General features: G+C 51.2%; 1 protein-coding gene and 2 long non-coding RNA genes across 8 annotated transcripts; 2 read left to right on the forward strand and 1 right to left on the reverse strand.

The window, feature by feature from the left end:
- Positions 1–847: 847 nt before the first annotated feature.
- HOXD3 (homeobox D3) lies at positions 848–26,463 on the reverse strand. Of its 6 annotated transcripts, none has more exons than XR_008711793.1 (8): positions 21,983–23,021; positions 11,798–11,903; positions 10,608–11,237; positions 7,448–8,505; positions 4,387–6,616; positions 2,370–2,474; positions 1,640–1,699; positions 848–1,470 (listed from the first exon to the last, which is right to left on the reverse strand). XR_008711793.1 is itself a non-coding variant. In XM_055572143.1 (4 exons), exons 3-4 carry the CDS (start codon positions 11,152–11,154, stop codon positions 7,748–7,750), a joined length of 1,305 nt encoding a protein of 434 aa, XP_055428118.1. In that variant the 5' UTR covers positions 11,155–11,237; positions 11,798–11,903; positions 21,983–23,021; the 3' UTR covers positions 6,934–7,747. The 6 variants fall into 6 exon arrangements, 1 of the variants encoding a protein (XP_055428118.1); XR_008711791.1 differs by lacking the exon at positions 21,983–23,021 and adding an exon at positions 26,327–26,463 and having other exon boundaries at positions 853–1,470; positions 1,640–1,924; positions 11,798–11,900; XR_008711790.1 differs by having other exon boundaries at positions 853–1,470; positions 1,640–1,924.
- On the forward strand, positions 1,537–4,091 carry LOC129646248 (uncharacterized). The gene is made up of 3 exons (XR_008711796.1): positions 1,537–1,664; positions 2,310–2,721; positions 3,207–4,091. It is a non-coding gene; the product is annotated as an uncharacterized LOC129646248 (long non-coding RNA).
- On the forward strand, positions 8,672–12,284 carry LOC129646250 (uncharacterized). Its single transcript, XR_008711800.1, has 4 exons — positions 8,672–8,904; positions 9,315–9,660; positions 10,544–10,733; positions 12,138–12,284. It is a non-coding gene; the product is annotated as an uncharacterized LOC129646250 (long non-coding RNA).
- Positions 26,464–26,465: the final 2 nt, after the last annotated feature.

Consider the following 26,465-nt stretch of genomic DNA (forward strand, 5'->3'; position numbering starts at 1 on the left):
CCTTGTTCTAGGTCCATACCTTGCTCTTTCTTCCCTCCCTGCTTTAGTATGTGCTGCTCTCTCCACCTGGTAGATCACTCCTTCTTGGGCCTAAAAAATTCCTATACTTCAGGAACCCAAATTCACCTCTTCTGAGAAGCCTTTTTTGACACTACGATACTGTTAATGACTCCTTTATTCCAGGAACATTTTGGCCACACCTCTGTTATAGCATCTCTCATACTAATCTTAGGATTCTTTTTCTACCCCAGCAGACTGAAGGGCATACGCCATTAGTGACTCAATTTTTATATCCCAGAGCCCAGCACAGTACACGTAGGAACTGTTCAGTAGGCACTGCTGAAGAGAGAAGACTCTGAACCAAGAACAAGAGGTTCAGTATTTTAACTGCTGGAGGAGTTCAGGACACTGTAGAGGCCTTAAGGCTTCAGCTTACATCCATCTGAGGAAAATGATAGTAGAACATTTCTCCAGAAACAAGCCATTTCCACCCAAGAGGAGAGAGAGAGAAGAGGACTGAGGGGAGAGGGCAAGAGCTGGGACTTTCTGTCCTCCAGGGGCTCTTTACTGTGGGCTGAGACAACAGGTTAACTTGAGAAACTTCCCATCTCATATCACTGAGAACAGAAATTAAAAAGAGAGGGTAGCCCAGAACTCTCTTAGAATTTATGACCAAAAGGACAGCGGGTGCCACTCAAGAGGGGTATAAGAGTGCTTCCCCACCCCCTCACCCAGGCCTTCCTGCTGTGAACAGCTCTGCCTGAAGCCTGCCCCTCGCCCCCAGCTGTAGTCTGCTCCTTCACGGTGTTTCTAAAATGAACCCCCAACAGCTAAAGTACAACTACTCCAAGCCTTCCCTCATATCACAAAAGAGAGAAGAGGCATATCATTGTGGTTAGTGTTTTAAGTGTATTTTAATGGTTATTTTAAATTGCATTCAAGTTTAGTTCCAAGTTCAACAGGGGTTCTTAACCTCTTTCCTCCCATACAAATAGGAAATAGTCCTGAAGGTCAATGAGAGAACTCGTTCAGCGTCTCCCCTGAATTCTGATCCTTTGGGACATCCTTTATAAAACTCTTAAATAAAAGTATTTGCAAGAACCTTTCCACCTATTGAGGTTTTCTCTCGTCCTGCCCTCAGAGACGGGTTTGTCCCTTTCTGGGGGGACAGCAGCGGTGAAGGGTGTCACTGGGGCAAGCGGGAAGTGCGCGGAGGTGGGGCGTGGAGGTGGGGCCGGGACGCTCGGGGCACCCGGCGCCCTGCCTGGCCCGCGGGCGGGGCTGCTGGGCGGCTGCTGTCCCTGGAGCGGGGAGGACCGGGCGGCGCTACCCTCGGGCCTGGCGCTGCAGAGCGCGGGGCGGCAGGTCGCGCCCTCCGTTACCCGCAGCCTGCGTACCCGCGTCTCCTCCGCTTGCGGTTTCTGGTCGGATCCCAGCTGGCCCGGACTTGCTCCGAAGTAGGAGGAACCGCTGTCGAGCGAAAAGTGCACACCGGTGATTGATGAACTCTTAATAGAACTAACCTCTCCCGCCCCCAGCCTAGACACACACGCAGAGCAGGCCTTCACCCCAGCCCCTCCCCTGGCCTCCCCGCGGGCCAGGGGGACGCGGTCGCCAGCCGGTTGGGTGATTAACTTACCGTTTGTCTTTCGGAAAGTGTTCAGGTGGGTCGGAACACCCTCCCGTCCGCCGCGCCGCGCTGTGAGAGCGGGTCGAGCGCGTCACATGGCGCTAGCCGAGCCGGCCTTTGTGCGGCGCGACCGCCCCACTGCCCCGGGGAGGCGGCAGCTATTGTTCCCCGTGGGGGTGGGAGGCTGTCCAACTCGGGGTCCACGCCAGCCCTCTCTCCAGTGTGCCCCCAGGTTCGAGCCTGGGTGGGGGCCTCCTTTGTGTGTTTTTGCCGGCGACGGAGATGGCATCGTTGCTGCCCCAAGGGGTTAGCAGACGCGGGTGAAAGAGGTCAGTTCTGGCTCTGCCACTGCCTGGAGTTCAACCCAACCGACCCACTTTCCCGGTCATTTGGCCTTCAGGCCCTTGTGGAGATGAGGAGGGGTGTGGTATTTTAGGGTAGCTTTCCTACCAGGAGAGCCATCAGAAGGCCTTCTCCCTGTCTCCTCATAAGTCAGGGACTCTCATCGCCTCCTTCAAAAAGGCCTTGGTCCAACAGGCACTCTTAGACGGATTTTAGCCCGGCTTCCCCACCTAAAACACTGCCTCTGTACCAGGGTTCTCTATGCATCCTGGTTTCACTTAAGATCTCCTCTTTGGGCTCTTACTAATGTTAAAATCCTATTCTCATGATTTTCCAGATATTATTCTTCCATATAAAATGACCCCAACTAGATATAGGAACCATTCAAGAGACTTACCCCTGGAGGAGGAAATGGCAACCCACTCCAATATTCTTGCCTGGGAAATCCCATGGACAGAGGAGTCTGCGAGGCTACAGTCCATAGAGTAGCAAAGAGTCATGACTGAGCAATGAGCAGGAAGAAGAAGAGATTTTACCACAAGATCTGGGACAAGAAGACTTCTGTAATATCTCCCACCATGCTGATCTTCTGGGAACCCTTCACCTGCTTCTGCTACTGCAAATGACTGGACATCCATTAACCTTGGTTCTTCATGTGTGGAAACCTTTTGTTTACTGTGCTTCAGAAGGCTGGGCCTGGCCTGAAAATGGATCTTTGACTTATCTTGGTACTTTCCCAATTTGCCAAGGTGAGTATGAGACCTGAGTGAAATGTTTAGGAATGGGTTTGGGGCCAGGCATATAAATCCATTTGGTCAACTCTGGGCATCCAAAATAAAGGGCTTTGTAGCTGGAGTAGAAGACAAGGGAGCAGTGATAACTAAGATTTCATCCTCTGTGATGATCTTCTCTACCACCAGCATCACCAATGCAGTAAGTGCACAGGATTCATCTACCCTATCTTTTTTCTCTCCATCCAGACCTTCTACAAGAGAGCTCTAAGAGAGCCAGTCCTCAGAGGTGCTATGGGTGCAGCTGGCCACTCAGTCTCACTTCCCTGTGCCTGAAGTGTCAAGGGATAGGCCCACTCACCCAAGCCATAGCTACATCCCCTCTCTAGAAAGTTGCAGTGCCCTGAAGTAATCAGGCTATAGGCCTGTGGGAACTGGAGCCTTATGTTTCTCTTTTTATTTACTTAATATGAACTGCTGTTCATCCTGTTCTTTTCCTACAGTTTCTGAAAGAAGGACCAGAGTAATGCCAAGAGTTGCCAGATGAAGAGGACCTTCCTGGATTCTGTAACTGGGATTAACCCATTCTTGACTTCAGGAGGCAGTTTCAACTAATTCTCAGGATAAAGTCAAAACAGGCCTGGGATGTCCCTTGAATATCCATAGTGTAAACAGGCTTCTGGCTCCCCCAGGTCAAGCAGAGAAACACTTTTTTAGAATGTTGGGTTTCTCCTTTGTTATTCAAACATACACCCACACACACATCCTCTTCACCCTCCCTAATGAAAAGCCTCAACAGATGGGGAGCCTAGGTGCTCAAGCCTGCTGGCTGAGAAGACCACTTCACTCAAGGGTCAGTTGGCTGGTACAGAATGGGGGAGGGAGAGGGATGAGTAACTAGTATGGTTAATTACCATGTTTAAAATACTCCTTACAGATACAAATTTAAAAATGCTTTTCAGCAAGGTTAGCAGCCTCTGGGGCCTGGGAAACCAATTTGGCTGATGTGTCTCTGATAGGGACTAGGCTTGAGGCTGCACCAAGGGGCAAGCACTTGCTCTGTATTCTCTCCCTCTTATTTGAAAGCCTGTACAAAGAAATGGTACAAAATGGATAGCTAACAAATGATTCCATCTGAGAAGGATTTTTCTCTGTGAGGTCCTTAGATAAGGCTGAGGTCTGAAAGCCAGGAGGTAGAATGTGTTACTGCCCTTTCTTGCCACCTTTCCTCTGCAACTTCTCTATCCCCTTGGCTAACTCAGTAGGGTTTTCTCACTCCACTGCAGGCTGGGTCCTGAGTTTCTCCTTGGTAGCCAGGGCAGGCTCTCCCTGTCCCTAAATCTTTTCCCACCCCCAGCTCTCATTCTGCAGCTGGTCATTCCAGCCACTTCATCTCAACCCTGCTTTAATTCACGTTTGATTGGCAAGACGGACTAGGGGGCTCCCAAATGACTTCCACCCCCATCCATAGGCCTGGGCTTGGGGCCCTGACCCCTTTCTTCAGGTCCCAGGAGAATCGCCCACAACCTCCCTGATAAGACCTCCCTCCAATGGGTCTAAGTAGGGGGGCGAAAAAAAGGCAGAGCCGGCCACGACCAGAGCCAAAGAGCCATTTCCTCCCCTTGGGCAAAGGGGTTAACCTCCCCGAGCCCAAGGTCCGCAACGAGGCCGGCCCCTCCCCACCTGCGGGTGTCGGACGCCTTGCCGCCTTTGTGCGGCCTCCCCGCCGCGGGGCCCGTGGGAAGCCGCGCTCACAATGGCGACGCTGCTCCCGGAAGGCCCGCTGCTGCGGGCGCCCTCGATCCAGCAGCGCGCGGCGGCTAGGGGCCAGCGAGCAGCCTCCTCGAGGCCGTGGTGAGCTCCCCACAGAGCCCGCGCGCCGCTCCCGGGAAGAAGCCTCGGTCTGGAGTGGCAGTGTCTTTCCGCTGCAGACGTGCCTCTTCCCGCTGCAGGTCCTCCGCGGGAGAAGGAGCGGCCTGGGCCTGGGGCGCCATTGCCGGCCCGAGCTCCCCTCCCCCACCGTCCTTTCTCTGCCTTCCCGAGACCCGAGGGGGGGGGGGGGGAGGCGGGCGCCTCCGCCGATAGAGCAGCTATTGTGACCTTCCCTCGCGGAGCGGGAACCCAGCCGGCTGCGTACCGCCGGCGGTGACGGGGGAGGAGGAGACTCTGGGCGCAAACCTCGGGCCGCGGAGGGGGTAGCAATGAGAAATAAATAAAGCTTTGCAACCTCGGGCACTTGGACCCTTCAGAGGGTGTTTGGTTGTGTTTAGACTCCGGTGCTTCCTAACACTAATTGCAGGCTCAAAAAGAGCAGAATTCATGGCGAAGGCCAAGGCGGCTTGTTTATAATTCATGCAGTTTTAAATGGCTGTGCGCGGGCTCCGCTCTCGCCCTGGCTGGCGGCCGCGCGGGAAGGGCCTTCCCAAGACTGGCCGCCGCCCCCACTCGCGCCCTGAGCGACCGATTGTGGTCATCACATGACGCTCACGCCAGAGGCAGGAACGCATCCATCCGAGTCGCTCCCGGAAGCCTCGGGGAACCTTTCTCCAGAGGTGGGAGAGGACTCCCACTCTGCTAGCGAGGGGGTGCTTTGGGGCAGCTGCAGCTGCTTGGAAAGGGAGCTCCCAAGCCCGCGCTTCTTTGGAGCCTGAGCGTGCGAGGAGGCTGATGTCAACCGGGCCAGACACCGTTTAAAATCTAATCCATGAAACCCTAAGCCGCAGATGACACTTGGGGCCTTGCAGACACCCGCAGACTCAGCAGATACTCCTGCGGTAACACACCGCGCTGGAAAACGCCTGAAGCCGTGATGCATTATGTATTTTTTATTATTATTTATGGTAGGAAGAGGAGATGAAGGGGAAAACCGGGCTGAATCTAAACAGCCTGACAATTCATCTATTTAATATTTAGCCAGTTAAGAAAGGTTGTAATCCCTGCAAGGCAGCAAGCTCTCCTTTGATTTCCCTAATAGCTTTAAAAAATAATTTCTTACAAGACAATTAGAAATTCTGCCTATGGATGCAAATTTCATAGAAAAACAATTTTAAGCCTTGAACGTGGGTAAAATATCCCTTCGGTTGAAGTCATTTATTCTTTTGATACACTTCTACAACATGTATACTTTAAACCTGCTCAGATAAAGTGAAATTTAGCAAAAAGGATAATTCCCTCCCGCCCCCAAACTAACATGCCATTTTAAAAACAGCACAAAGGAACAAGGAAACTAAATATTATTTTGAGCCATCATTATTTAGCGAAACACAAACATCCAAATAGAAACGATTGTTGTTCCACCAGAAGATTAGAAGTTAAATGATTTCCACACAATAGAAATTTCACCTCATGTCACCGGGGATGTAGTAGGAGTTGCATTATTTGTCAAACCAAAATAGAGATGCGTGGGCCGACTTTGCTGAAATACAAAAGAATCGAACCTTATCTGAAGGCGTTCTCCGAGTGCCTCCTCCTAGAGAAGCCGGTGTAAGCAGTCCGCCCCAGTTAAAACCACGCTAATATTTACAAAACGGTTATAAATCCTCGAAGACATTTTGCCCATTTTGTACAAAGAAACAGGAGTAAACAAAGTGTTTATACTTATTATGTTCCATTAATGAAACTTTTATTACTTTACATCGTGGGGAACGTTTGTTTTCTTTAGAAATGAATCACTGATTTCTATAAGGAAAAAATCGTGAGGGCATTTCCGACAGAAAAAGCTTAGGTGCATGGCTTCAAATGATCGTTTCTTTTTCTGCATCTTAGCTTTTTCATTGTTCAGTTCTTCTTATGACTTCTCATATCTTTTCTTTGATTGTCAGTTTTCTTTCAAAGTTTTTTTTAACTACTTAATGCAGAGAAGTGAGCTCTGGCCTCCCCAATGTAAGTGCAACCTAAAAAGGTGGATCTGTATCTAGAAAGAGGGCGGTAGAAACAGTAAAACAGGCAGCAGAGAAACACCCTACCCAGATCATCCCACCCAGAACATTTCTAGGTTTGCATCTTCAGATATCGCACCCTCTGAAGTCAATAGCTAGAAAGTAATCAAGTATTCCCCAGAACCAATTTGTGTACAGGATTCCAAGTAAGTGGAAACAATGTTTCACAGGGTTAGCCTATGGGGGTGGGGGGGTGGGGGGCGGGGGGCGGGGTTCCTCTGGGATTGTGCACAAGAAAAAGGCAGAGTGATCTACTTGCAAATGTGCGTGATTAACACAGATACACTTCCGACTGAGAAATTTTTTATTCTAAATATTTGTTCAAATAGTACCAGACAATTTGAAATCAATAAACTGTGGCGAGGGCTGTGGCTGTTGGGAAAAGAATAACGGGTGTCGTGCCACGCCATAGGGCCGCCTGACTCTACCCGTGAAGGACAATTTGCGGTCTTAATCCTTTACAACTACAAACACCAGCCACGGTTAACAACTGTTCAAAACTACTCTCTCAACTAGTTCAGACCAAGGGGACTAAAGAGGTGATATGTGGCCCCCCGCGGCCCGGGAGCGCGTTCCTAAACTCGGCTGGAGAACTCTACGAATATACACATAAATACATTAAGACGAGGATAAATAATCAGGAAAACGAAATGACTCGCTTCAAATAATAAATACAGATCGTTGAGTCCGATGCAATTCTTATGGGACGGGAAGAAGCATATAAATTAAGGTCTCCGCAACTAAACTAGACGCGGGCTAGGCCCGGACCCTCTGCGAGGCGCGCCGCCGATGGATCTCAGACTTACCTTCGGGACACCATTACCAGATTAGAGTCCCTCGGTCCGCAGTATGTGGCACTGTGAGGTTTAACAGCGGAGAATCCTTAGGGCTGATTTACGGCGAGTCACCCAAAGCAGGGTGCGCCTGGAAAGGAGGCCCAGGCGCCTGCGCCTCGGCCGCTGTTGGCCCAGAGACCGGGAGGCAGCGGACCGGGCCAGAGCGAGGGAGTGGGGAGGTCACCGAGCTGCCCCGCGGGCCCCGCCCGCCACCCCCGCCATCAAAGCCAAAGAGGTAATCGCGCCGCGAGTTCGGGCCGGTGGCGGCCGCTACAGATGCGTCAGTTTGGGGGCCTCGGGCAGGCGTCCCTGAGACGAGTGGTGGGCCGAGAGATCTGTGTAGGTGGGATGAGGGTCACACGGTCCGTGGTGGTGGTTGCCTGGAATCTGCGCGGCGCAACTGTAGTCCACGCTGGCCGAAGAGGGGTGCGAGAGGTGGCCCAGGTTGAAGACGGGGCCGGACGCGGGCGCCATGGAGTCGACGAAGTTGCCGCCCACGTACACCGGGCTGCCCTGCAGGTTGGCGCTGGCGAAGCCGCCGCCGTTGCTCGCCATGGGGTGGGGCTCGAACTCGGGCGCCGCGTAGCGCTTCTGCTGAGGCAAGCAGCTGCTGAGCGGCGCCGTGTAGGCGGCCAAGCCGTACATGTTGGGCTGAGATTTGGCGAAGGCGGGCGGCGATGGCGCGTCGTAGGCCAGGCCGGGCACGGGTGGCAGCTGCCCTGAGTAGGCCACGTGGCCCGCGGCGCCGCCGAGCGGTGGGCTGCGCTCCGGAGACTGACCCGCCGGCGAGTGCAGGATGCCCTTGGCCTTCTGGTCCTTCTTGTACTTCATGCGCCGGTTCTGGAACCAGATCTTGATCTGCCGCTCGGTGAGGTTCAGCAGGTTGGCCATCTCCACGCGGCGTGGCCGGCACAAGTAGCGGTTGAAGTGGAATTCCTTTTCCAGCTCCACCAGCTGTGCACTTGTGTACGCCGTGCGCACCCTCTTGGACGCTGGGCCCGGCGGGCTCTTGTCTTCGCAGCTCTCTCCTGGGCCGGGAGGGAGAGAGAGAGGTCGCTGAGCAGGAGATGTGGGGACACCCTGGGCCGTAGAGGGGTGCTTCCCTGACTCCTTCCTCTTCCTCCCCCCGCCCCATTTTAATCCTGGCTGGAGCGAGGGAGGGGCGTTAGAGCGGTGAGATTCCAAGAGATTCCCAGAACTCAAAGGCCCCAGGCCTACCTATCAGTGGCACCTGAAACTCCCATCTGCCTTCTGAAGTCCAACTCATTCAGCCCACCCCTTCCCCTTCAGCCTAGTCCATCATCCCGTTCCCAAGGCTGAGGAGGAGTTTAATGAGAGACTAGTAGCAGCTGGTAAGGCCTCCCGCCCTGTCAAAGAAGGGCCAGACTTCACTTTGAACACTCCTTCCAGCCACTGCTGCTGGGAAGGTAGGTGGGGGGAATGTTGGAGGCAGCCTCAAACTGCCTTGCTCAGAGGCTGGATCCTGGGCAAAGCACCCCAAGCATGGAATGAGGGTGGCGATCTTGGCAGCTCACTCCAGCTCAACTGCACCCATGGGCCCAGTACTCAAATGCAAGGAGGTGACATACCATGAAAATATAGCCCCAGATTTTTAGGGCATTCAAGGCCAGGCTGGGCATATTTTGAGTATTACAGTGCTGGGAGCAGCAGCTTCAGCAGTGGTTTCCCCCACCCCTGCCACCTCTCAGCAGCTTGTCCACTCCCTCCCTAGGAAGACAAATGGATTTCTCCTGGGAGGGAGGGCCTAGGCCTGCAGCTAGGAAGGAGGGGCAGAAGGAGAAGGAGCTTACAAGACTTAAAGACTCTTTCCCACTAGGAGCAGCAGCCCCAAAGAGCAGCAGGCAAACCAGAGATCTGATAACAAACCAAGTACATCCCAAGCTAACTACACCTCAAGCTAGCCCTGGACCTGGGAGCAAGTTCATCTACCTGAAGATAAAAAGTGCATCAGAGAACACAAGGCCAGAAAAGTTCAGGAATCAAGCAAGCTGAGCAGAGAGTGGCAGAAGGTCTCAGAGCTGCTGGTCCTGCCCTTCTTCCACACAGACTAAACGGACCTAGGGAAATTTTTCTCAACACCAGAGTCTCCCTTTCCAGGGAAAAAACCCAAGGCTGCTCCTGTTTCAGAGTACAGCCTCTTGCCCTAGGATATGAGCCTCCAGGTTAGGGATTTCCTGGGAGGGGGAGAATTGAGTGGGAGTGGCCTGAGATATGCCATTTGAGGTTTTGTTTTTTGTACATGTTATTTTGTTTTGTTAGGGCAGGAAAGGGTTGGCCTTGCCTTTCAGCTTTCAGGATCTTAGTTCCCCAGCCAGGGATTGAACCTGTGCCCTTCGGCAGTCAAAGTACACAGTCCTTAATCACTGAACCACCAGGGAATTCCCCAGGTGTGCCATTTGGTAGTTTAGTTATCTTGGGCAAGTGACTTATCATCTCTAACATTTTCCTTATCTGTTAAAATGGATGTTTTATTAATACCTACCTCAAAGGGTTCTTTGGAAAATTAGACAGTGCTTGTAAAGCACTTAACATGATTCTTAACATAGTGTTCAATAGCCTTTTAGTTCTTATTAATTTAAGGAAGTGGGATTCATGTGATATGGGCTATATCACCCCCTGGGCTTGGGGATCATAGTACCTATCTTCAAGTTTTGAAGATCTATTGGCTGGAAGGAGTTGAGTTATGACCAGCAGTCCAGATATTAGGGCAGTATAAGGAAGAGCTGTCTATGAATAACTATGAGACATGTCCAGCAGTGGTGCCAGCAGCCTGGAGTGGACATCAGCACCCTGTCACTGTAAGGATATGACCACAACCAGAGACACTAAAAAGAAAGAACAGGGAGCTCCCTGGTGGTCCAGTGGTTAGGATTCAGCACTTTCACTGCCATGGCCTGGGTTCAATCCCTGCAGCCCCCAGTCAGGGCACTGAGATCCCTCAAAGCCATGCAGTATGGCCAAAAAAACCCCACAATTTCTGCATTGCAAGTTTACACATATGGCCTCCAAAGTTGTACGTCCAGCCCTGAGCCTCTTAATTCCTAGGTGAGCTAGCTTCTTGGGGTCAATCTGGAGGAAAGCCCAGAGATGAGGCCCCTCAGAGGGCTACCTGCAGTGGCACAGCTGTTCTTCTGCTTGGAGTTCTGGCGGGACTCTTTCATCCAGGGAAAGATCTGCTTGCTGATGGTGGCTGAGGAGCCAGAAGCATTGGGCCCACCTTTGGCCTTCTTGGCAGGTACTCCACCTCCAGGGTTGGTGGGAGAGGATGGGGGCAGGGCTGGTGGTGGTGGCGGTGGAGGGGGCTGTGGTGGCTGCTGCTCTGAGTTCAGACCTGGAGGCTGGCTGCCACCACCCCCACCTTGGCTGTTCCCAGTGCCAGGCCTCATGCAGCTTCCATTGAGTTCAGCCGCCTTATGGGCTGGGGCTCGGAGAGGTGCAGAGCTCTGGATGGAGCAGGCAGAGCCTGGGTAATCAGTGTCCATGGAGTTGGCAGCAGCAGGGGGTGGATAAGGCTGATGGGGGGCACTATAGCCATAAGTATCAGCAGCTTTGCTGTAGCCATAGCCTCCGAAGAGTCCTGGGTTCTCATAGTAAGCAGCCTTCTGCATCGTGTACTCAGGAACCTCTGGGGCCTGCTGACCCTGCTCAAATAACATTGACCACCACTGTCTCCTTCACCACCACCTCCAATGTCTACCAAATCCTGAGAGAGCTGGGGCAGCCCCAGGCTCCAGATAACCTGCAAAGAAGAAAAGTGAGAGGCCCCAGAGGGACTGTCATTGGCAAGACCAGTCAATACAGAAGGACTAGCCCAGGCTCTCTGCTTCCCACCCACTTCATAGTAGGAGGATCTGGGATTTTTATGAAGTTCAATTTATTTGAACCCTTGGAAATGTCAGAAGGAATTTCTCATAAACCACAAGAAAAGACTCCCCTTCATCCAAGGGAAGGAGTTAATTTTTTTTCCCAGATACAATTTTCTTTCTCCAAGATTGTCAGTTTAGCCTTTGAAACTGCATAGAAAAGCACTTATGGCCTATACATTTTAATGACTGATTCTCTCACTAGACTTTGAGCTTTCTGCAGGTAGGCACTGTGTCTTATTCACCTACATATTCCTAACATCCAGCCCAATGCACCACATGCAGTTAAGTGCAGTAAATGCATGTTGAATGAGTGAATGAATGAATGGATCAATCAGTTAATCATAGGTCATCCCAGGGATGTGATGGGCAAAAGAAAAGTCTATTAACCCTCAGAACAGCTGGCACTCTAAAAAAAAAAAAGTATCTCCCCCACCTGGTTTCAAAATCACAGCATCTTTCACAGAGAACCAGATAGTCCACTCTCCGGTGAATGGGTCAGAGTCGGTCAGTTAGCACATGGGTCAGCACTGTGAAATCTACTAGGAGATAAAACCCAAGAAGAAGACTTAAAGACTCCCAGAGTTATTTTGAGGCTAAAGAAGTTTCTTCTCTTCTACATTTTTCTAGATGCTTTACTTTGTAGTCCACTACTTTTAAATAGATATCATTGGAAATAAGAGATTTAGAATTTGAAATGCATACAGCATGGGTGAATAAAAAATGCTTTATGTTCTAACTTTATAATTTTAATCCTGCATCCATTGTATGAATAGATACTGCTATTGACCTCTGCTCTTGATCAGCCATTCCACTCCACCTCCAACCTACAACCAATGAGAGACCTCTTATGGCATAATGAATGGACGTAGAATTAGAAGAATTAAAAAAAAAAAAAAACTAAGAAAAATTCTACCCTTTTTGTGTCCTTTGACTCTTGATGGGGGGTTTACCTTCTCACCTACCCCCTTCTCCTTCTGAAAGCCCCTAATGAGTTAAAGTGTAACCAGCACTATTCAACCACTTTCATCTGCTTGATAAAGAAAACTCATTGGTCAGCTCCTAGATCTGAATTCTTAATCTCACCTTTCAGTCAACTCGCCTTCCCCAAAACTCCCTGGTTTCCATCATGGTCATCATGACAGACCACATTATCTAGACAACTTAGGGCCTAACGGATTTGACCATTAGTACTACAACTCCATTCATTCATTTCCCTTCCATTTTCACCAAACAACCTAACTCAAGTTCTTAAATTCTTCACATTTGCCTTTATTTGGTAGAATAGTTGCTCATTTTGTTTTAAAATATAAGTGAGCATGCCATTAATCTTGATAAGAGAAGTGCTTCTTAATGAAAGAACAGTCAGATGTAATGTTTTAGGAGTAGTTTCTATTATTGTTCTTAAATGTATGCAGTTAGGATATCTACCAAACAAAGCTGGTCTTAATCTTTCTTGCATTCATTTCTGTATCATTATCTGACTTTTAAAGCTACTGAATATTAAATGGAAAGCTACATCCTCATTTTGTGACTAATATTTATATGTGTTTGCCCCCAGGCCAAAAAACTACTCTGACTTTGGTTAGATCTTAGGATTTTTCTAGGATCCTGCTTCCAGTCTTAAACCTTGGGCTCTTTGGATGTCAAAATGGTCACTTTTGACACTCAGACCACCAGAACTTGATGCTGCTTGTCATTCCATCTACAACATTGGAAGCAAAACATCCCCTCTCTTGCCTCCCAGGGTGACCAAGTTTATCTTGATAGGTAGACTAGTCACAGTAAAATAGCCTCTTTAGTAACTGACCAAGTCTTTGAAACAGATGGCTTTACATATATATTTGTTCCTATGGCATATTCCCAGACAAAGGTCTGTGTACAGACCTCAAAAGTGCTAATACTGGGCAGCTCCATGAGTAAGCTTAGAGTCTGTTCTCCCTCTTCTGTTTTCATTGTCTTAAGGAATTTCAAGGGTCACTCCATGATGATCCCACACCCAAATGTCCGTTTCCCCAGAAGCAAGGGCAATAGCTCTCTCCTTACTGAGAAGGACTTTGTAGCCTCTTCCATCACCCCAAAATGTAAAGCTCCAAAGAAATCACCTTTCCTAAAACAGAACCTGAGAATACTGTTACAAAACTGGTTTAAAAAAGAGCCGCAGCTTATTTCTTTCCAGAAATCGCTGCTCCTTGTGAACTCTGCTTGAACCTAAGAAGCAGGAACGGGTCATAAATCACTTGGACAATGGTCAACTGTTCAGTGGCTCATCTTTTCGAGCCCCCCCCCCCTCCTTTAGGGCTTTCTTTTCTCGCCCTTTGGTACCTCTGCTCATTTGGGCCCCGGGACCCAAATGCCTTGGGGTGAAGACTAAGCCGCGTAGGGGGAGGGGTGGTCTTCGAAGTCCTCAGCTGCCCTTTCCTCTCCTCCTCTCCTCTACCCCCAAATCCTGCTCCCACCCCTGGCCCAGAGCACCGGCCAAGGCAGGCACCCCAGAACCCCGCCAGCACCATCCTCCGCTCCTCCTAGGGCAGGCGCGCCAAATGGGATCTAGCTGGCTCTTTTCTCGTGGTCCCGGGAAGTTGCCCAGCTCAGCTCGGAGGCCCAACCGCCGGCCAGACCAAACGGTCCTCAGCCGAAAGGGAGGCGGCCTCCTTGGAGCCACCACCGCCGGATCCCCGCCGCACCCTCTGCGCCTCCGAATCAGCCGAACCCTGATACTTGCTCACTGCACTTAATTCTGCCCGGGATCAATATCTAAATATGATACCGAATAAATAAAAGGCGCTCAAAGCGGCTGGGGGACGGAGTTCTTAAGCAGCTGGAGCTCTCACGGTGCATATCAATGCACCTGTCATTGTGGTTTGTAGCAAAATTTATGACTGCGAGCACGGCTGCAGTAAACGCTTCAGTAAGGAATGAAAAGAAAAACACTTCCCAAGGCCCGGCACTTTTCACAAGTGGAGAACAGGCTCTGCGTAGGAGGAGGCGCAGCAAAAGAATTCCCTGCTCCGCAGTTTTCCCGGCCCTGCGCCCGGGGAGTAGGGGGAGTATATAAAGTGGCCTCTGCGGGCCTCCTGGAGCAGCTCGGCGGCCGGACGCGGGACGCGATGGGCGCAGCCTGGCCAGGGACTGGAGACCTGCCGCCCGCCACAGCCTTGGAGGCCAGGCCGGAGGCTCGCCGGACGCACGAAGGCCGGCCCCGCGCGCGTTCGCCCGTCGCCCTCAGTGGCCGCGCAAAGGCTGAGGGGGCTGGGGAGGGAGGCGGCTGCAGTCTCTCGGTGGTGAATAGAGCTGCGATCGTGGTAAAATCAAGGACGGGTCGGATTAGTCTGTGCAACTTGAGAGAGAAGGGGTAGGCGTTGGGGTGCAGGTTGCTTCTATTTCTTTCATTTTATTATTATTATTTCCTCTAAGGTTTGAACTGGTCTGAGCTTCTCTGCTTTACCTGAATCAGGGCCTTGGAAACCCACACATCTCTTTCTGGCAGACACCAATCTTGCTGGGCATCCCCATTAATTCACTGGAACCGGGCATCGATTCTTCCTTCTCTTCTGGCTTTACTACTTTGGGATTGGAAACGACTACTTTTCTGATTTGCTAAGAAGGGGCTCTATTTACCGTAGAGCTGGAGCAGCTTTCTGCCCACGTTCTCCCGATCTCTCAGCCTGAGCTCTTCTGCCCTATGGGAAGACCTGGACGCGCCTTCTAAATCACTCTTATTTAGCCCAGATAACTCAATGTAATACACCCTGCATTTAAGGCACTGGGCTGCCCCTATTAACGCACCATAAATTTGAAGACCGATGATCGGTTATCATGTAACCGGCGGCAGTTCACACTGAGGTGATCCACTTCAAAGCCGCCCTTTGTTTTATGTTTTGATGCATGAATCCTGAGATGGCTAATTTGAGTTGCCGGACAAATGGAAATGTAGTGGAAATTACTTTTAAAAATCACACCACTCACCACAATTTGTGTGTGTGTGTGTGTTCTCAAAATTTTGTCTCTAACTCTTTGTAGGCTCTTCAAGTTCCTTTTGATATTCTGTTGAGATGATCTGGAACAAAATGGAAAACTCAGCAGCGGCTAGTTCTTTCTTACCAACATATGCGGAGAGACATTACTCCCTTTAAGGGTGTCATAATCAATGTCACTATTTTATATGGTGTCTGCAGCCACTCCAGGCACCTTCTCACTGGTAAAAAGGAGACTTGGTTGGCTCCTGGGGAGCAGGTGGCTTTTAACACCACAATCCTTGACTGGATGTGAGAAAGGGGAGGCAGAGCGGTGGGGAAGGACCAGACCTTGCGCAGGGGGTGAGCCAAGTGGGTCACACAGGGAAGCCATTCCCTCTCCTCCTATTCCAACCAAGCCCTAAAAGCCCCATGTTCCCCAATCCCCCAGGCCAAGCCCACCCTCTAAGGAGCAAAAGGGAGGGACTGCAGGATTGGGACAGAGGGAGGCTACAGCTCAGGGCACCAGAGAAGGAGGGCAAATGTGTAGATGGGCCCGGGTGGGTCCTAGTCAAGGCTCCCACATGAAGCCACAGAGAAGAGGGAGCTGGGTGTTATTTCTTGGTTTGTACATTGTATCTACCACGATTTCCCTAAGTTTATTGTATTCCAGTCAGTACCCACCACATTCCTGGCCTGGCCTGCCCACAACTGGGTCGGGGGATCAAACCAGCTGCAAACTGGCAAAGAAGCAAACACCCCTTCCACCCCACCCCAAAACAGACCAAGCTGCCTACCACTGCCTGCGCTCAGCGGGTGCCCTCCCTGGTCAGGTGAAAGGAGAGACACAGTCCCCTCCTCTTGTATCTGCCCTGTGCAATTTGTCGACTCAGTAGTTTGCAAACACTAAACTGTGCTGGGGAAAGCCCCACACAAAGCATTCAGGGCCCTTCTAAAGACCAGACCGCACAGCCATAAGCCTTTGAAGTGACCTTTGGCTCGCACGGCAATAACTCACCCCTTAATGAACACCCAACGGAAGCGCCTCAGAGAGATCCCGGACCGGTAGGGCTCCTAACACCGCACCCAGGCTTCAGCTCCCCAGCCAGTCTCAGACCCAGAGGGCCCACTCCACAGAGCCGGCCCGGAGGGCTGAGCGGTGGAAACACGATATACTCGAGCCCTCGGACCGGATCGGCGGGTCCTGAAGCCACTTCATATGATGTATTCACGTGGGTAGACAACTTTCGCCACTTAGTTATTTCTTATTTATTTTGGGGGGGAAAACGTTCTTCAGAATTATGCCCTTCCCCTCAGAAGATCTAAATTGTGAGGCCGCCCAGTGCCGCGATTCCCCCACGCCTGTAGCTAGATTTTGTTTTCCCAGCCCCGGAGGAACAGGGTAAGTTACTCCCAGGTGTTCTTGGGATGTGCTGTGTGCTCTGGGTGCACCTTGGGAAGGGGAAGGAAAAGAGGACCCCAAGGTGGCCAAAGTTGGGCTGTCCAGAGCCCCCACCGTCTTCTCGAAGGCTCTTTCCCCAGCCCACCCAGCAACCAGCACGGGTCCAACTAACTTCAGCCTTCTGCTTGCCCAGCCTTCTGCAGGCTTTATCTGGCTGGCTCTGAGCCACCAGCTCAAGTACCCCTTTCACAGCCAGAAACAGGGAGCAGGAAGGAACCCCGTCTCAGAGCTGTCAAGGAAGAGCTGGTCCCGGCAGACCTAGCCAGGTATCCCATCCCCTACCAGTACCCCGGGAAAAGGAGAAAAGCCTTTCGGATAGGGAGCCTTGGTGCAGATTATTGAAATTTTCGGGGAAGTTATAAGTGAGTGCTCCACGGGGCCAAATGAAATGCTGCTCGCAGTAATTGGATTCAGCTGACTAAGTTGGCAGGCGTGCAGCTCCAAGGCAGCAAGAGAAGAAAAATGTCCAGCGACTTTAACTTCTGATGGAGCGAAGCATCAGCGATTGACCAAACAAGTTTACTGCTCTCCTTTGATGGCCAGGACCCTGGGAGTCTGTCCCTCTCTGGCTGAGACCTGTCCCAACTAAGGTTAAGGGAGTGCTCCTTGCTTTCTGGGTCCCTTTCCCACAGAGGCCCAGTCTGGCCTAGCCCTATAGCAGTTTTCCAGGAGCTAGGAGCCACTCACTCATGGGGCCGCTTTCTCAGGCTTTGGTCCTGGGGAAAGACCCAGGATGAACTGTCCTGTGCTCCCACATCCAGGACACAATACACAAAATGATGGATGGGATGCAGGAACCAAAATATTATTTAGCTGTCATTTCAGTTTCTTTAAGAAGGACCCAGAAGCCCTAAACCTTTTCTCTGCCACTATTGCAGTCAAAAACCAGATTAGTGAGGAGGACTATGGAGGTGCCCCCCAAATTCTTTTGGGTAGTTTGGGGGTTCTCTTGAATTTGAGGGAGAAGCTTGAATAGCATGTTAACCTCACAGAGGAAAAAAAATTAAGCCAACAGTAAGAGGATAAAAAGCATGCGTATGTGGAGCTAGCTCCCAGAACAATGCAGGGAGCTGGCTGTTCACAGAGTTTATTTTAAATACATATAAATCAACCTGCCTGCGCCCAGCCAGGCAGCTCAAGACACGGAATTAATATGATGCTCCATCTTACTTTGGAAGTGACAGTGTTTTTTTTAAAAAAGTTTCTTTTTATTCATTCCATTTTCCACCCATTCTCATAACTGTACATTTACCCCCCAAATACTTCCTCCAGTGCCCAGTCCCCTCCTCAAACTGCCACCTCCCACCACTATGCCACCGGCAACCCTCCCAACCTGGCAAGGTAGTATGTCCCCCTAATCTTTGGGTAGGCGGGGAACATCCCCACAAAGCGAACCTCCTTAGGATTAATCACCATCCTGGATGTATATGTAGAAGTGTATCTAGGTCTACGCGGGCTGCCTCACCAATTGGCAATAATCAAGATCACAGATTACACAAAATAAATCATATTTAGTATCCCATTCAGGGCAGCAAGCAGCCCTGTGCCCAAAGATTTCTATTTTGTCATGCAATTGCTTACCTGGATCCCAATTTATCATAAACCTGGTGTCCTCGGCCTCAGAGTGGGCGCCAGTGGGGGGCAGAGCTAGCCTTCCCCCTTTGTCTGCAGACAACGCTGTCCCAACCCTGGTCCTGCGCGCTTCAAGACGCGGCCATATACCAGAGCACACGGAATTCCCGGTAGAACGGAACCAGGCTGAGGTTCAACTACCAATAAACGTAGGAGGAATGAATTCGCAGTCCCCGAGCTGGCTTTGCCTGCGCTGCACGCCCGCCGGTCCACCGCCTGCCTGTCCGCTCCCAGGCCCAGAGCGGCGGCCACCCGCGCCCCCACCCACTTCTGGGTTCCTGCCCAGCCCTCCCAGGCCCCCCAGAGCTCGGGGTTTGTTTTCCTTTCGGAATGTGGCCCTTTCTGGATTTGAAGAGAGCCCCGGAAACCCCCTCATAGTCGGGAAATACAGACGCTGCCTTCAAATGCGAGCATATTTGTTCACGTGACCCCGAGGGAAGATTGTACTGATTGAGGCTGAAACTTTCACGCCATCCAGCCCCGGAGCGCAGCCAGGCCTGGGGGCTGGGAGGAGGGGCAGCAGGCGTGGGATCTTGGTCCCTTCCCCTGGGCAGACCAGGGTGGGTTTGGGGCAGAAGAAAAGCCCCCATCCCAAGGCCTATGAATGACCTAGCTCCAGCCTGGCCGCTGGCAGTGGGATGGGGGGCGCTGAGCGTCTCTCCCCCCACGACCTCTGACCTTGGCCCAGCCTTCCACCAGGCTGGCCCGGGGACTGGAAATTTTAGAAGCTGCGTTTCTTACAGGCCTCTCCGGAGGCAGCTGCGGAGCACCAGAGGCCCAGGTTCCCCAAGCTCCCCAGCCGCACCCGGTACAAGGTCCCGCATCCTCAAACACCCGGGCAAGGCGTCGCTCTTCCCCTCCCCTGGGAGGCAATTACGTTGTGGCACAGCGCAGGCTCCCGTCCTAAGGTTGAGAGCCTCCTGCTCACAGACCCCGAGGAACGTCCCTCTTCACCACCACCATAGTCTGGGACTTTGGCTCGTTCCGCGGACACAGCTGATGAGCCTACACTTTCAGAGCCAGAAAAAGCGCATAAGCACGACCGAGACCGGAGGCGTTCTCCCTTCTCTGCATCTGGCGAACTTCACCCGGGTCCGGCCGGGCCTGGAGCCGCGGAGGCGTGGAGCCGCTATTTGCCGCGACCTGTGAGCCTCTGGGTCCGTGCAGGGCCCATGGATCCCGCAGGCCCAGCGACAGAAGGCCGCGGCTTCCCGCTTCCTGCGACGTCTCCAAGAACGCGAAGGGAGATGCGGGATCGGTCCCGGCTGGGCTTAGCTGGGAGAAGAGGGAGCTTCTATTTTAGAAATAGTAAACCAGGATAGATTTCCAGCACACTCCGAGTGGTCGGGTGTAATTTACGGTAACAAGGGTAACAACTCTGCATGTGGGAAAGAAGAGCTTAAAAGCTCCTGGCCAAAAAAAAAAAATGCTCCTGGCCAGGGCGAACAGCCAGCCTCCAGCCCCCCGGCTTGCAGTGAGCTCCCACCGCACTACCCCAGCTCGACTCGCACCGGGAATCCCGCACCATGTGGGGGTGTCCACTCCATCCCCGAAGTCCCGCTTTCACAGCCAGCTCTGCTTCTCAGCGGCATCGGGCACGGAGCAGATGCCCTGTTGCCACTTGCGAGGTCTCGGACAGGGGTAGGCGCATGGGCAGGGCCGCCGCAGAAGAGCGGGGAGAAGGGGGTAAGATCCTCCGCATTCCCACTCCAGAAGCACAGGAAAGTCCCGGAGAACAGGTCACAGGCTCGAGCCCCCAGACCTGTCAGCGAGCCCCTCCTTTGTTCACCTGGCTGGCCCTAGCTAGAGGCCCACTCAGGGCGCCTCTTGGAGCCGGACCGTGGGTGCCCCCCCCACCCCCGTCCACCCTCACCCGGAGTACCCCGCCCCCAAGCCTCCCGCCAGGGGCCGTGCAGCCGGCCCGCAGCAAGTGTTAATCTCCAGCCAAAGAGGGGGGCCCCTTTGCGGGAATTTGTCTCCAGGAAAGGATCTAAGCCTTCTTCAATCGGAGCATATGTTCATAGAGCAATAAACCGGAAAGATTTACAGTCCTCGCCCGGCCCCCAACAGCCTCGCACCCTTTCAGGAATTACTTACGATGATTTATCACACCAACCCGGGCAATTGTCACACTGATAAAATAGCCCGGGCCGGTGCCCGCCAAGCCGGGCCTTGGGAGGCTGTTGGCTGCCGGGGCTGGCAGCCGGGCTGGGGAGGTTTTTTGTGGGTTCCTTTCTGGAGCTACCAAGGTATGTCCAGGTGGGGTGGGGTGGGGTGGGGTGGGGTGGGTGGGGGTGAGGTTGGGAGGGTGACAGCCAATTCTCATTGAGAAAAAATGCAAGCAGCTCAGAGAAAGCGCCCAGAATCTGCGCCAAAGTCACTTGCAAAGCACATAAACATTTGTCATCTTTGAATAATTGAATTAATGTGTTATTGTTTGAATGTATAATTCATAATGGAGGAAACTTTGTCTCTGTCCTGATGGGGGAAATATACACACGCCAAAAAAGAAATCAAAACACACACAATCCCAAAACAACCACCACACGCAGCCAGCCCCCAGCTCGCCCGATATCATCCTCAAAGCCAACTAGAGGGAAGGAGGCATCGGGCCGGAGAGACGAGCTGGAGGAGGAGAATGGCCTCTGCTGCCCCCAGCATGGACCTCCGGCAAGCTGGGGTGGGGTGGGGTGGGGTGGGGTGGGGTGGGAGCGGGGTGGTTCGTGGGACCTGACAGCTAGCTTCTCGCGAGTTCGAGAAAAAAGGCTGAAATGAGCCAGCGGGAGAGACGTCTCCAGCATCTCATCCCTGGTCTCTCCCCCACTCTACACGCCCGTTTCCCTTCCCCCGAGGCTTCCCCTCACCCCAGGGTCTCCCACTCCTTGGGTGGCAGAGAATTTCCCTGTCTTTATTTTAGATCTCCTCCCCAAATTAAAGATACGAAAATCGAGGGGGAAGAGGGACAGACTCCTTGCTGGGGTGACAGAAGCAGTAGAGCTGGGGTGAGAGGGAGGGGAGTGGGAGAAACAACTCGGAAATCATTATCTGTTGGTTAAAATCTGCCTGGGGTAAAATTTCAACTCGATTTTATAGCCTTCCATTATGACGCAAAGAAAAATTTACGACCCTTGCTTGAAAAGAGGGCCGGGGCCTTTTCTCACCGGTTTAAGAATAGGCGGCAGATGCCGTGACAGCGACCATTGTTCCCGGTAGACACAGGCGACCGGGCAACCTCGGCCCGCGTGCGCCAGGCGCGTCCCCCAGCCGGGCGGGTTTTTACTACTCCTATCGCCTCTGAGCAGCCCGCGCGCACCCTCGCCCCTCGCCCCCTGCACACCCTCACACACACACTCTCTCTCTCTCACACACACACACACACTCGGCCCTCTCAGTAATTTTTCATAAGTGCAAAGCTTTGCTGAACCAAAGGTCACCATCCAAGCCACTAACAACTTCTTGCCGGCGCACGCTTCCAAATCAGGAAGCAAAGGGAACTATTTGTCAGCGGCCCTGACAGCTAAGTTCATTAAGGATTTAAATCCGAAGAAATAAAAGTCGCCAAAATATTTACCTGCCGGCTGCACTCCCGCGCTCGCCGCCGCCGCCGCCGCCACTGGGGGCCGAGGGTGGAGGGCTGGGGGCGCAGCGCAGCCCCCCTCGGTGGGTGATATTCTTGGGATCCCTGCACTTTCCAAGTAGGAGAGAGCCCTTTGCGTGGCAGATTAATGACGACTCCGTGTTTCTTAAGGGACGTGCTGAATTAATTATTTCGCCAATCACGTGGTCGGGACTTGTAGAAATCTATTCTTATCATCTTCCTCGCACTTTGAAAATTCTCCGGGTTATGAAAGGCCCTCCCCCGGCTGCCGGCGAGCCCTGGCCGCGCAGCCAGGCGCGGGGGGCAGGGAGGGCTCCCCAACATGGCGGGCGCGCGGGAAGCGCTGACTGCCTAGGGTCCCCGATTTACTGTCCTGTACTCCGACCAGCTGGGCTGAGCTTCCTCCTCATTCCTGCTCGCGATTCAATACACACGACCGTATTGATGTATTGGTGGGCACAGGAGGAGCCATTAGCCAGAAGACGGGCAGAGGACAATCATAAAATGTGTCTGAATATTTAAACTTCTGTCTGCGCACTTATAAATACACATGTCCACGCGTCTGAGGCAAGCCCTTACATATATTAAGGACACACGTCTGATTTTTTGCATTCTGCTCATTTCCTGTCGAGAGTAAGCTCCCCACCCCCCATCTATTTTGGGACTCCTGTCTTGGCCCCCTCTTCAAAGGCAAGGCCAAGACGTGAAAAGCCCTCGTGAAAAAAATAGCGCGCGCCACTCTTTATAGTGGGGAGTGTTTATTGTCGTCTGGAGGGCCGAAGGGGCGCTCGGGGGAGGAGGGGCAGCTGCTGGAGGCCCCAGTGGGGCTGAACAGCACAGAAGTAGAAGGAGCCCAAGACTGGAGACCAGAAGGGTAAGATCCAAGCAGCCACGGCCAGCCTCAGGTTGGCCCAGAGCCCAGCACCAGACACTCTTAGAGTTGGGGAGCCAGGAGATCTCTCACTCACCATGTCACAGATCCAGGGGGTCTGGGGCTGACCTGGGCCTGCACAGAGCCAAACTGGAGCCTCTTTTTAGCCCAGGAAGTTACTTATTTTCCTTAAAAAAAAAAATAATAATGCCCACCCCGCCCCCACCCCAGCCTGAATCCAGCCTCTGGCTTTCCAATGCACACAAAATTTAACAGCCAAATTGGGAGTATGTAGGCATGGGGGAGGGAGAAAATGGTAGAATTTCTATGCCTTACACAGTTTAACCCTCACACATCAGGGATATTATAGAAAATAATAAAATACATTGTTTATACTGGATGTTAGCTTTTAGAAGACCTAATGAAGAAAGCTTCTGTGGAGGCACCAAACAGAAGGGAGATTTCGCTACACCTTTTATTATTTCAAATATAGATCAATGAATTACATCAAAACTACAGGCAACAATTAGTATAAATAATACTTTAATCAGTGGCAGCAGAACATTGATTACTTCTATTAAGAAAGCATCTTGTATGAACAGACACCATGGGGCTGACTGACAATGTCATCTCCCAACAAAAGGCTGCAATGGACAAAGTGAGATGGGAGTCTGAGAAGCAGTGTCCTCAGCAAACACTTCACTCCCCCCAGTTACTATCCCAACATACCATTTTTAAAAACCCTCAAAACAAACACTTCTGGCTCATAGTTGGGGGAACAAACTGGAAACAAATAAAAGCAAATGGGCACTGAGCCTTTCTACACCTAGGTCTCCAGAACACGTTCCCAGAAGGAAACTCATTTCCTTCCCTGCCCTGGCCGGCTGGGGGGCCCTGCTTCTTGCCCGCCCCACTCCTGTGGGCCCAAATGGACGACAGGGTCTGATTGGGACCTTAGGGTTGGGGGCTGCCCTCTGGGCCTTGCAGGCTCCATTAACATTTCAAAAGGGAATCTCTAGAAGCCGAGAAGGAGAACTGAGACTTATAAACAAAGAATTCGTTTCTCTGATAAAATTACTTTCCAAAGTAGTGGAGCTATTTTTAAGAAGGAACTTGGGTTTTCTTCATCAAATATACCTCTTGGCTTTCCTCTAGGGCAGAAGTGAAGGCAGTTACGTAGTTTGGCATTTGGTCTGAAGCTGGGATGAGTAACCTGAACTTCTAGGAAGGGAAGAAATCTATATAATAATTTTTATAATGCATATATAATTGGACATTGTGAAATATATACCTCCCCACACACAAGGAGAAGTTTTGATGTATTAACAAGTTTGGGTTTTAGGGAAGAATCTGAGCAACTTTCCAACTTGCCTAAAGATAGCAGCTCTTTTCAAATGCTGCATCCAAAGACTGCTCTCCATGTTAGAGGAGGGAAAAAAGAAGAGAAGGGTAGTTAGAGTCCAAAAGGTTAAGGGTTTAGAGGTCAGTCCTCCCGGCTGAAATACAGCTAATCGAATAGAAAATTTGTCCTCTGGATGAACCTGATTCTGTAATTTAGCCGAACTTCAGTAAAATACCTTTTCAGCTTCTCAACGTGAGGGCATCAGAAAAAAGACGTCTTGACTATGTATGAACTCTGTGCTTTTTGTCATAGAAACAATGATGCAAATAATGCAGGAATATCCATCTTTAATATCCCGACGTGGCGATATTCAAGTATTGCCATGTGCAAGTCTGAGAGCCAGGCTCACCCCAAGGAGGAACAAAGAGCTGTCCCTAGGGTCTAATACAAAAGACCAAGGCTTGGAGGATACTTTAGAGAAGTGGAATTTCAGCCTAGGGACCCCAGTGAATACCTGCCCTCAGCTCTCAGAAGACACAGAACCAAAGAACATGCCCGTAGAGGAAGTCTTTTTTCCCTCTACACTCAAATATATTTTAAAAATTACCTCTGAAACCTTCTGAAGCACTGAAAAATAGCCCCAATTCTGAATCTCCTTTTCAACCTCCCTCCTGCTCCCTCCCCCCCCACTTTTGTCACTTTTTGGTAAGGGACAACCAGGGGCTTCTTTTTGGAGCCCGAGGCTTTGGGGTTTAAACTTCTGAAGCCTTGTTTCATTTGAGTCTATGAACTCTGGCCATTACCTTTGACTCTTTCCCCTTATCCTTAAGGGTCAACATTTTAGAAAAATGAGCTTTGAATCCTTCGCAGGCAAGGCATGAGAAAAATGACTAAAGAACATATCTCCCGTTGTTTGAGAGCGATTGTTTTTAAACCACTATTCTCAAGGCAAGGGAGCGGAAAGGGCCTGAAAACTTTTGTACTTTTACAAATTCCGCTTCGAATTAACAGGTTGAAAAATTCCTTAGATTTGTTTTGAAAAATTAAAACTTAGGGGGAAAAACCCCTAAGACCAACTTTTGTGGACTTCTAGATTCAGTTAGTTTTTCATTTTTTTAAAAGCAAGATTTCCTCACCTTCCCACTTTCTCCCCAATGCACATCCCTTCTCCCATACCAGCCATACACCAATTCCTATAAAATACTGCTACATGGAGTATTTGGGGACATTCGGAATCCAGTTGGAACAGAAAATTCAGTCATTATCTAATGACCCAGAACATGGAGGTTTTGTTTTCTTTCCCCAGAAGGAAAATGTAGGACCATTTGTTTCTTTCTTTTCTCCCTTTCCTCTAATCACCCAGAACTAGTTGTAAGCACAGTGCTGAAAAACACACATGTGGACATACATATTCAAGAACTCAACTTTGAGTGGATCCTTCCCTTCCCTCTAGAAGGGTTAAGGGCCTCCTATATACATTTCCTGGGAGTGGGGAGGGGGTGGAGTTCCAGCCAGAAGTCAGGCCACGCACCTCTGATTCCGCTCCCTGAAACTCAGTCCCTTTCACATGTTAAGTTTTTTGGCAACACCATGTTAGTTATTTCTGTACCCCAATTCTCCAACAAATAAATATTTAAGCAAATATAAACATAAAACAACCCGTTTCTGCTTCCTTCTTAGACTCATTTCTTTGGGCACAGGGACACTGGGAGCAAAAAATATATATATATTTTTTCACACTGGAAATACAGACAACCCAGAAAGTTCAGGAATCCTGGCTCAGCTCTCCTGCTTCTACTGAAAACACCTAGCGCAGAGGTGGCCAAGCTTCTGCCTCAACTCTGGCACATTTTTAAACCACAAAGATCCCTGGAGGGGTGGGGTGGGGGAGCATGTTCAAATTCACACTGGGATAAAGCATCCAACCTTCATTTGCAAATTCAAAACCCAACAGCAGAGATTTTCAGGAGTTTAATCACTCGCCAAGGTTTTATGTTCTCAGTAGCTCCTGCCATTTGATAATATACTTTAGAGAGAGAATCCCGCCCCCTCCCACCCCCATCCCCGCTCCAGGGAGGGTGCTGCCCTCGGGCAGGATGCTAACCTTAGTCCGAGGGAGGCCTGCGTGGGTCCCAGGTCCACCCCACAGTACCTTAGAGCCCAGGGAGGTGACAGCAGGCCCGGCCTGCCCCCGCAGCTTCGGCTCAGCCAGGAGCTCAGGGAGGGGTGGGCCCAGGGTCCCC

This window comes from Bubalus kerabau, chromosome 3, assembly GCF_029407905.1.
Source record: "Bubalus kerabau isolate K-KA32 ecotype Philippines breed swamp buffalo chromosome 3, PCC_UOA_SB_1v2, whole genome shotgun sequence".
In the NCBI taxonomy this organism is placed as follows: Eukaryota; Metazoa; Chordata; class Mammalia; order Artiodactyla; family Bovidae; genus Bubalus; species Bubalus kerabau.